The sequence below is a fragment of the Osmerus mordax genome, chromosome 22 (assembly GCF_038355195.1).
Source record: "Osmerus mordax isolate fOsmMor3 chromosome 22, fOsmMor3.pri, whole genome shotgun sequence".
NCBI lineage: Eukaryota > Metazoa > Chordata > Actinopteri > Osmeriformes > Osmeridae > Osmerus > Osmerus mordax.
The window spans coordinates 4,100,147-4,110,750 of NC_090071.1; the positions used below are offsets into that span (position 1 = coordinate 4,100,147).

At 44.8% G+C, this 10,604-nt stretch overlaps 2 protein-coding genes across 2 annotated transcripts; one reads left to right on the plus strand and one right to left on the minus strand.

Moving 5' to 3' along the window:
• Window positions 1–209: 209 nt before the first annotated feature.
• LOC136965873 (small ubiquitin-related modifier 1) lies at window positions 210–3,078 on the plus strand. The gene is made up of 5 exons (XM_067260158.1): window positions 210–313; window positions 1,211–1,285; window positions 1,570–1,647; window positions 1,751–1,822; window positions 1,953–3,078. The coding sequence occupies exons 1-5, from the start codon at window positions 212–214 to the stop codon at window positions 2,019–2,021; spliced, it is 396 nt and encodes a 131-aa protein (XP_067116259.1). The 5' UTR covers window positions 210–211; the 3' UTR covers window positions 2,022–3,078.
• A 2,207-nt stretch (window positions 3,079–5,285) lies between these two features.
• On the minus strand, window positions 5,286–8,311 carry LOC136965872 (frizzled-7-A-like). Its single transcript, XM_067260156.1, has one exon. It carries the CDS (start codon window positions 7,726–7,728, stop codon window positions 6,058–6,060), a length of 1,671 nt encoding a protein of 556 aa, XP_067116257.1. The 5' UTR covers window positions 7,729–8,311; the 3' UTR covers window positions 5,286–6,057.
• Between the last annotated feature and the right edge of the window lie 2,293 nt (window positions 8,312–10,604).

Below are 10,604 nucleotides of genomic sequence, written 5' to 3' on the forward strand. Positions count from 1 at the left end.
GCTTCATTGAACAACATGAGCATCTAGCCTACTGTTGCCCACTTTTATATCCATATCCCCAACTAATTAGCCCAGGCCTCTACGCCTAAGCGGCCTTCCTCCGTGCGTACACCAACCTGAGCTCGATTTTGTCGCTGTCCGTCTGCAGGAGCCTGATGTCCAACAACGCTTTTATTTTGAAAACCCGGTAGATCCGGAAGTACCCCTTTTGATGTGGCTGAGAAGACACAGATGCCCGAGTCAGTGTTTACATCGTAACAAAACGTTGCTATTGAATAAGAAGCCTCTTGCCAAGAATAACATGTCTGATACGGTAAGACACTTTTCGTTTGTATCAGCGTTGTGCTTTTCAGTGAATTGAAAGCGAACTAGACAGACAAAGTTTGTGTTACTATAGAATAGATAGCACTAGGTAATGCCATGCCGCTATCGCTAACTAGCTAGCTAACGTTAGCGGCTAGCCAGCTCCATATTGCGACGCTTCAATAACAACACTACAAATCGTTTCATATTATAGTTGTAGCCTACAGGCGTCTGTAACATGGCTTTATCTAAAACTTCAACGCAAGCAGCATATCTGCCAAAGAGTAACAGATAACCAACTCGTGTACTAGTTACATGAAGTATGCGGGATTTTGTCAGTTTTGGGAGGTTTTCTTACAATCCTAGTTGCCTCACACAGTCAGCAGCATGGCTTAACTGTGTTCCTAGTCTCTGATAACTAAACCGCTAGCACTAACTTACTAGCAGAGATGTTGTGACCCGGTGATCGTTTTTTTTAGTCTCGCAACTTTGACGGGTAAAATGGATATTGGCTCAGAGGAGACCAGGGACTAGGATAGTTTGCTAAACTAGGACTAGTAGTACTGTAGCTAGGCTAGCCAAATACTTCAGTAATGTAATGTCAGCCTAGCGCTAATGCGCCAGCTAGCACTGCAGAGAGGTAGCTGGTGGCCGAAACAGAGAACAGCTTTTTTGTTCCGAGAATCATCGACTCGGTTGTTGGCAAGTAACCAGTATCCTTGTTTGTTGTGAAGCGTTTCTAACACGCACTGTGTGTCTAGTAGACAGCGCCGTAGTTCCCAATTCTGTCCGATTGCGCAGTTATCTGATGTTCTCTTTACTTATGGCAACAACAATGGAAGATTGCTGTGCTACAAATAAGATAATGATTTGTTTCGTGTTTGCTTTTCAATTTGTTTTCATTTAGGAAACAAAGCCCTCAAGCCAAGATGGTGGGGAGAAGAAGGATGGAGAATATATTAAATTAAAAGTTATTGGCCAGGTAAGAATTGTAACAAGGCAGAGGGATTTTCATTCACACCCACGAGATGTGTATCACAATAGTGTGTAGACTGCCAGATGTAGCGTATTGCTGGATCAGGTCAGAATTAAGCCTCTTAGCCCCTACAATTTAGGCACATGCTTGAATATATATATACATAGAAGAACTACGCTACCTCTAACTGTCAAGGATTTCCCCTCATGAAACATTTTGACATATTCAACCGTTCACGTTTCTCAGAATGCAAGAAATGTCAGTTGCCAGTGTGTGTTTTTTACCCTCAGGATAACAGTGAAATTCACTTCAAAGTGAAAATGACAACACATCTAAAGAAACTGAAGGAGTCATACAGTCAAAGACAGGTTTGTTTAACTGATATCATAATTTTGTATGAAAATAAGGTGTTGTATATTATGGCACTGCCAACGGCTCTTCAAATCAATAAACTTTGTGAAACTCTTTTAGGGTGTTCCTATGAATTCTCTTAGGTTTCTGTTTGAGGGACAGAGAATTGCAGACAACCAAACACCCAAAGAGGTATCCAGCCCCATCTGTGCCATCAGTCTGTTTGATTATTAAACTCTAATAACCAACCTTATTAATCATCTTCTCTCTGTGTTTTTCTGCTGCTGTCGGTGTGCAATTGATTTTCCCCTTTGACTTTCAGCTCGGGATGGAGGATGAAGATGTCATCGAGGTATACCAGGAACAGACTGGAGGGCTCTGGAATGATTAGACTTAGCTGCATTTTTTTCTCGTTTTGTATTTTGATTTTATATGTATTTAGATTTTTCTTTTCTTATTTCAAACCATCTGGATCAGATCAACACTTTTAAGGTCTCCATTTGCAGAGGCAGTGTCTCTGTTACCAGCTTGTGCAGGTAGCAGAGACACATATCAGATGTACTTGCTGTAGCCTTTTTCACTTTTATGAGATCCCATATGGAGTGTGCAGTGACGGCTGCATTCTACCTCGTTTGATATAGCGGACACGTTCCAGATCGAGCTCTGAATGCTACCGCGTGTGCTTTTTCAACAGTAGCCTTTGTTCCCTGTTTTCATGTTTACCCAAGTTAATGTTGCTTATTAGGTTTACTGAGAGACTGCTGTGGAAGTTTTTCCATGTACATCAACGACAATGCAGATATCTGCTATGCGTTAGCATATCAACAATATGGAGGGTTCAGTTTAAGTAATAAGACTACACCATTCTGGTGTGTCCTTAAGAATTTGAAGAATGCCTTGCTGTTTCTGTGTCAGATTATTTCACACTTCACAGAGCTTCCCATTGACACAAAACACACTTGTGAGAACATCTTGTAATTCCCCATTTTACTGCCATTGATAAATTACATATTTAAGATTTTAAATGGTAAAGGAGATTGTGTTTAACTTGTATATTTTGTATTCAGTATTTGTGTGTAATCCATTATGTATACTTGGTGGTTTCCTTTATTTATAGTGGTACTCTGTACTGTGCGTGTACATTGTTCTACACTGCTCAGTCCATTTCAAGGGGTAAAGATGATCTAGGATAAACATCCTGTTTCATGTTATCCTGCATTTTTGAATCAGCTGTTTGATTGTAGTGTTCCTGAGCCAGAGTCATATTGCTTATATATGATCTTGGTCTCTGCTCTCGCCAATCTAGGAATACTTAAACAAATGTAGCCCTGCAATGATGTCACTGCAACAGATTCATTATCTTAGAAGAACGTTGATGCAGATGGTTTGAAATTATGGGATGATCACTTTTTTTGTTTTGTTTTTTAAATAAAATGTGAAAAAATCTAGTGTTTGAATTTTTGTGTTGATGTATTTGTCATTTGAAATGTTTTATTTCTCCAGCAGGTGGTGCTACACACCAGTGCCTATAGAACATTGCCATTAACCACATATACTATATATATTGATTCGTTTTCCACATGTACATTCCTTCTACAATCAGCATACTTTGCAAATTTAATATTTTACGTTTAAGTGCTAAATGAGTCTATTCACCTTAAACTGTCGAAAAAAGTCTACATCTTAGCAATATGCAAGATTGTTAATACACTGTGGTGTACAATTGTTCACTGTTCTAAACATAGACTAAACAATCTATGTACATAAATAAAAAAAGTTTAATTCAACATGATTGGAATGAAGTTCTGACACAGAGAACAGATTGGACAACTTAATGCTCCACTTAGTGGAAATACACTCACTTTTCAATGGGAGTTTATAGGCTACATCTTTCTCCAAACTACTGAAAAAAAGGAGTTTAGCACTGCAGGAAGAGGAGTTCTTTACTGCCCAGAGAGAATATTTATTTGGAGAGAGTCTGATTTCATGGAGGCCCTAGGAGGGGAGGAGAGGGGGGAGAAAGGGGGTGTGGAGGAGGCAGAGGGGGGCAGGGGACGATGTATTGACCAGAGGCAGGATGAAGCAAGCAGAGAGAGAGAGAGGGGTCAGGTCAGTGAACGCAGCCTCTGTCAGTCCCAGGGGCCTGGGCTTAGACTCAGCTCTGTCGGTCCCAGGGTCCTGGGCCTGGGCTTAGACTCAGCTCTGTCGGTCCCAGGGTCCTGGGCCTGGGCTTAGACTCAGCTCTGTCGGTCCCAGGGGCCTGGGCTTAGACAGCTCTGTCAGTCCCTGGGCCTGGGCTTAGACTCAGCTCTGTCGGTCCCAGGGGCCTGGGCTTAGACTCAGCTCTGTCAGTCCCAGGGTCCTGGGCCTGGGCTTAGACTCAGCCTGAAGGGGATCGCATTTCCAAGCCTGGGACACCTCACAGTGGCAAAACACTACCAGATGTGGGCCAGCCAGGAGAGGGGGAAGGGTGTGTGAGAGAGAGAGAGAGAGAGAGAGAGAGAGAGAGAGAGAGAGTAAGAAGAGAGAGGGGAGGGGGAGGTAGGGTGATAGAATATCTGAATCATACCATGGGAAATACCCAAATCTGTCTCAAACTTAAAAAGTAAAATTCTCAAGGTTAAAATAATTATTGGTTAGTATATGAAATCTCCTCTTCTGAAATGATCTGTTATTAAGGATATACCAGCATACAGAAAAGTAGAGACGTGTGTTCTCTATACAGAATAAAGACCAGTAGGTAGAAAGACTGACATCCACTGTGATTCATACATTTAGAAGAGCCTCTGTTCAGGGTGTAGGCACCTTATGCTCAACAGAACCTTCTATTGATGGATCAACTCTCCCGTCAAATTATAGCTCTTGAAGAAAGGCAAAAACATTCTGGCAACAATTAAATCTTCTAGGACAAAAGCAAGAACCTTCAGTGGATTACTGGTTTCATCTCGGTTGCCTACTGAGATGAAAAATCCAGGTGTAATTGTACTGTTTTACAAATATTCAAAAAGAAAAGATGTTTGGAGGACCCACAGTGAGGGGGGGTTTTCTCTACAGTGTAAGATGAGAAAATGCTTAATAAAGTCTGTTTCCCCCCCCCGTTCAGAGCTCAGAAACAGAACAAAAGGAGGTGGTGAGTGAAAAAAAGAGCAGTGGGAGAAAAAATAAAGAGGAGGATCACATTTCTCCAGGTAAGAAAGACTTCAGCGGTCTGGAGGCTCAACCGCGCTTCCTCCAGCTAATCCCAAGAGTCAGATGTCATGCTTGTTTTCTGATCAACTACCAGATTGTAGGTATCTCACTAAGGTATTTGTCCAAGACCATAGTTGACCTACTGCAAGACAACAGAGCAGTGATATGACACCCACTGGGGCGAAACACAATCACACAGCTGAAAGGAGATTTATAGACCACGTAGGAAAGGACAGGAGATGTGTGTCATCTGAGCAGATAGTTACAGGTGAGTATAGGAACCTGAGAAGTCAAGTTGCAGATACCCCAAACTTAAGTTAACCTACCTGTAAACATGCAATGGAGTAGGGGGGCTCCTTATGTCCTAGAATGTAACCATAAGAATATCAAGTTCTGTGTCTGAATGCCTCATATGATTAGTATTACCCAGTAAGACCCAGAGGACAGCACAGTTAAAAATGGTAGCTTTTTATTTTGTGAAACTGTACAGATACAAGCCGTATAGCATTGAAAATCAGTAAAAACAGCAAGATTATATTTCTTATAAATACATATGTTCCTTTGAAAGAGTGTATATTTACAAAATAAGTGACCTGTAAACGAGGGCATTTTCTTGATCCTTGCAATTTTCCACAAGCGTATTTCAACCCTATAGTCTTAGCTCATTTGGTCTACACCACATGGCTGTTTGGTGACGCTTGTCAGCAAAGAGTAAGCTCATGTAAAATCAAATCAGCAGCACATAGCAAAAATTGGTACATGAAATTGTTTGGGTGGGGCTTAAAATGGGGCAAAATGCATGTATTCACTTTAAAGCATGCTTTTCAAATGAAGAAAAACAAAACAAAAAGATAACATATAAAGGCTTCCACAGCTAGTGGATTTTATGGGTCCTGTCTCTTTTCAAATAAGACAACTCCAAGTTCCAATATGCATATAAAAAAATCTAAAAAAATCAAGCATTTATGGAAAGACGTAGACAGAGGCTGCCGTTACTACGGTCCTGAAAGTTTCAGTCGTGAGTTCATTCAATGTCCCAAGGAGTCAGGTAACGACCTAGCCTCGTTTACATCCCTCGCCGTGACTCAAGACTCAAGAGCCTGGCTGGCTTGCTAGGCCTGAAGGGAAAACCTTGGGAGTTCCTAACGCCATCATCCTGTCCAGAGACGGACAGAGATATGCTCAGCCTCCTTCCCTCCTCTCCAGTCCGGACCCTCGTCCCGCTCCTCTTCGGGGCTTCACACGGTCGTCTCTCCTTGGTTGGTGTTGCTGAGCCGCTTGTAGAACCTGCGCCACGACTGCAAGGTCTTCCCCGACCAGATCCAGAACCCGGACGTGATCCCCACGATCATGGTCATCAGGTACTTGATCATGAAGACCGTGAAGTCCGGCGTCATGGGGGCGAAGTTGTGGGCGGGGCACGGCACGGCGAAGCGCTTGCAGGTCTGCGTGTGCCAGGTCTTCTCCCACTGCTCGCGGAACGCCTGCTCGTAGAAGTAGCACGCGATGACGATGGTGGCGGGCACGGTGTACAGCACGCTGAACACGCCGATGCGAACCATCAGCTTCTCCAGCTTCTCCGTCTTGGTGCCGTCGTGCTTCATGATGGTGCGGATCCGGAACAGCGACACGAAGCCGGCCAGCAGGAAGGACGTGCCGATGAAGAGGTAGACGAAGAGGGGCGCCAGGACGAAGCCTCTCAGGGCGTCCACGTTGTAGATGCCCACGTAGCACACGCCGGTGAGCAGGTCTCCGTCCACCTGCCCCAACGCCAGGATGGTGATGGTCTTCACAGCAGGCACGGCCCACGCCGCCAGGTGGAAGTACTGAGAGTTGGCCTCGATGGCCTCGTGACCCCACTTCATCCCGGCGGACAGGAACCAGGTGAGAGACAGGATGACCCACCAGATGGACGAGGCCATGCCGAAGAAGTAGAGGATCATGAAGAGGATGGTGCAGCCCTCCTTCTTGGTGCCCTGGGCCACCGTCTTGTACCCGTCGTCTTTGAACTTGTCTATGCACACGACCTTGTCTTCCAGGAGGAAGCCTGCCGTGTAGGCCACAGCCACCATGAAGTAGCAGCCTGACAAGAAGATGATCGGTCGCTCAGGGTAGCGGAATCTCCTCATGTCCACGAGGTAGGTGAGCACAGTGAACAGGGTGCTGACGCAACACAGAATAGACCAAATGCCCACCCACAGTTTACCAAACTTTAATTCCTCCTCACGGAAATACATCAGTCCGTTGGGCTTGGTTGCTTCGCATGGGGCTCCGCAGTCCTTTGCTCCCAAGAAATGGTAGTTGAGGTAGGCAGGGACCTGGAGTTGGAGAGGACAGGAGAAGGGCTGAGCTGATCGGGGAATGAATGGAGGTAAAGTCATTAGCTCGGGCAGGTTTGGAGTTGGGTCCGAGGTAGGTATGTCTGTGTCGGATGTGTTTTGACCGACACAAATCTCCCCGGCGCCGTGCACGGGGAAGTTCTCGCAGCGAAGTCTCTCGGGCCACTGGAAACCGAATTTATTCATGAGTGCCTCGCAGCCCTGGCGTGCGCGCTCGCACAGAGAACGGCATGGCGGAATGGCTTGCTCCAGAACCGTGCAAACAGGTGCATACATTGAACACAGGAAAAACTTCAGATCCATAGAACACTGCACCTTCACGAGGGGGTAAAACTGATGGACTTCTAGCCCTGCGTCCTCCTGATTTGTGTGACCGAGGAGATTTGGCATGATGGTCTGATTGTATGCAATGTCCGTGCAGAGAGGGATGGATATGGGCTGACAAAACCCATGCTCCGGTATCGAAATGCCCTTTTCACCATGATATTGACTCGCGCACGGTTGAACAAGGGAAACGGCCAGCGCGCACCCCGTTATCCAAATCCACTCCCAGGTTCTACTCACCGCCATTATAGCAGCCAAATGTTTGTTCTGTTCGAAAAAAAATGAAAAAGTTTTCTACACCAAGATCCGCAGTTCCTTCTCACGGCAAAATCCCCCCAAAATGCAGTCCTTTATTTCGTTTTCTTTATGGTTTTGAGTTAGTCGGAAAACGTATTGGGTAATCTTTTACTTCTACACTTGGTCACTTTCTTCTCACGCATTCCTTATTCCAAGACAGTTCCCAAAACTCTTTGAGAAAATGGAGGATTGCCGAATCTACTTACACTCCGCTTGAGACACTTTACAGGTAATTATTCCACAACGTTACGTTTATTGTGCGTTACTCTAGACAGCAGCTGATCGATTTTCAGTTCACACAAAGATGTGGCCAAGAGTTATTTGAAATTCCTTCCGAGTCCTTGTCACATATTGCATCACTTACTTGGCTACTACACTGAAGTCTGTAAATCCTCATGACTTTTCATCGAGCTTCTTCAAAACTCAAATTAAATAATTATATCAAAAGACGGCGTTCTTTTGTCTTCTGTGATGGTGTTGTAGTCTCGAGTGTATCTCCGTTAAGTTATTCTCTCTCCGTGAGGACCGGGGTTTGCCGAGCTGAGGATACCAATCAGATTGATTCCCCACACTCAACTGAGGTCTGTCGGTTTCAAGGTGCCCATTATTCAATACGTTGACTACTTCGCAGGGGCGCCTTAAAACTACAGTCCCTTCTCGTCCAATTGTGTGATTTGTTTTCTCTTAGATCTCGTCACCCATTGGAGTTTAGGCAAAAAGGGTGGAGTTGAAAGCAAAGGCAGGCCAACTCGTTGGAGTTGGACGTTATCGCTCGAAGAAAAACTTTTTTAACAATGAAATGTAGCGTAGACCTGAAAATGTGTCTTTCTTTGCGGTAGTTATAAACTACCCTTTTAAAATTGTATCACACTCACATATGATTAAATATATGCCACACACAGTCACGTCATTTTTTTTGTTGTTGACATATTTATGCTGCAGTTATTTTTCCAATAATGTTTATTGCTCTAATACGTTCGTGTGAATATCGTGCGAGGCACCGCGGGGGTGCATCATTGACTAACAGCGTTATGTTGAGAAATCTTTTTAGACCTAAACAGAAGGACCTGATTTACGATTCGCCTGTCCCTCGGCTTCTGTTCGTAGGAATTCCACAGGGTTAAGGCCTTTAAGACAGGAGTTTAAAGGCAATTACGGTAGTATTTATGGTATTGATTTAATATTGAGTGTGCAGTCTGTCACTGAAACTCATCTGTAAATGTGGGAGGACAGAGTTGAACTAAACGGTAATGTTAACTGGGATTCTGGCTGTTCAGACATCAACATAAGTTATGGATTTGTCCCTTTTCGGTTGTTTCTGTCATCTCATTCTGTGGGGAGTGGCTGTAATGTGCAGGCAGTGCTGGTCTGCTTTTCTAAGATGGTGGTCCATGAGTGGAGGGAGCTTAGAGAGGAAGTGTCTCCGTACCCTCCCTCCTCTCCCCCTCTTCTCCCATCCTTCCCTTCCACCCTCTGCTCCTTCCCCTCTCTTCTTCCCCCCCTCCTCTACCCACCTCCCCTCCTCCTCTCTTCCACCCCCCCCCCTCCCCAAATGGATATGTTGCTCAGAAGGGACTCTTTCTTCTCCATTCTGTTTTTCCGTCGGTGCTCCCCGAGAAAGATGTATACCCCCCTCCTCCTGTTACCCCCGGAGACCAACAGAACACAAGCCCCGAGGTCCGCAAATACAGCTATGTATTTATAACATCCCTCTGAATCCAGCAAGCCATATGGGAATGTTTTTGACTGGGGGCTCAAAGCAAGCTGAGTTTAAATGAGGAGTTCTCTCTGTGTGTGTGTGTGTGCGTGTGTGTGTGTGTGTGTGTGTGTGTGCATGAAATAAAACTGCTGTTTCTCAATGGCCCATTGCACCACTGCATCATTCTCCTGTACCGTGTACGTACATGCAACACCTGCTGTGACACAGAGAGAGGCTTCATGTTAGGACACACTCAGACACTTCTGAACCCCAGACTCCTCACAGGACCTCATGCTCATCAACTCTGCAGACCAAACCTCATTTGTTTTTAACTACTAGAGAGAGAGACAGAGAGAGAGAGAGAGAGAGAGAGAGAGAGAGAGAGAGAGAGAGAGAGAGAGAGAGAGAGAGAGAGAGAGAGAGAGAAATTACGTTGTGTCCTTGGGCAAGGCACTTCACCCTACTTGCCTCGGGGAGAATGTCCCTGTACTTACTGTAAGTCGCTCTGGATAAGAGCGTCTGCTAAATGACTAAATGTAAAGAAAGAAAGAAAGAAAGAAAGTGAGACAGAAATGTTCATCCAACTACTGCTGTCCAGCTTCCCACAATCTTTCTCAGAATGTTTTTGCTGTTCTGTGTCTCCTGGCATCAGTGTGCTATCCTTCACACTACACTGTGGATCCCACAGGGGCCAAGCCTCCTGGCTGTGTCCTGCATGTCTGTCGAGCATCATGAAAGAGGCAGGATCGAGCTTTACTTTGAGAGAGGATTTAGAAAGATAAGAGTTGTTCGTTTGAGGTCTTATCTGGTTGGCTTATGATGTTTTTGTGAGAGAAAAAAGGAGAGAGAGGGGGGGTGGGTAAAGATAGAATTAGCCTCAATCATCTCAGATTTAACCGACAGGCCTTGGTCGAAAAAGTAAAACTCAATCAATAAATCATGCTTTGCTGCCCATCAGTCTGGATGACTACAGTTCAGCTATTGATTCATTTACAGAATTCTCAGTCATGAATACAAATGAAAACTCCCCTCTCCCTGATCAACCATGGATGTGTGCTTAACATATGCATGGGAGCCCAGAGAGGTCCAGCCCAGACATCGTCCATATGAGATCATATTTAGGGAC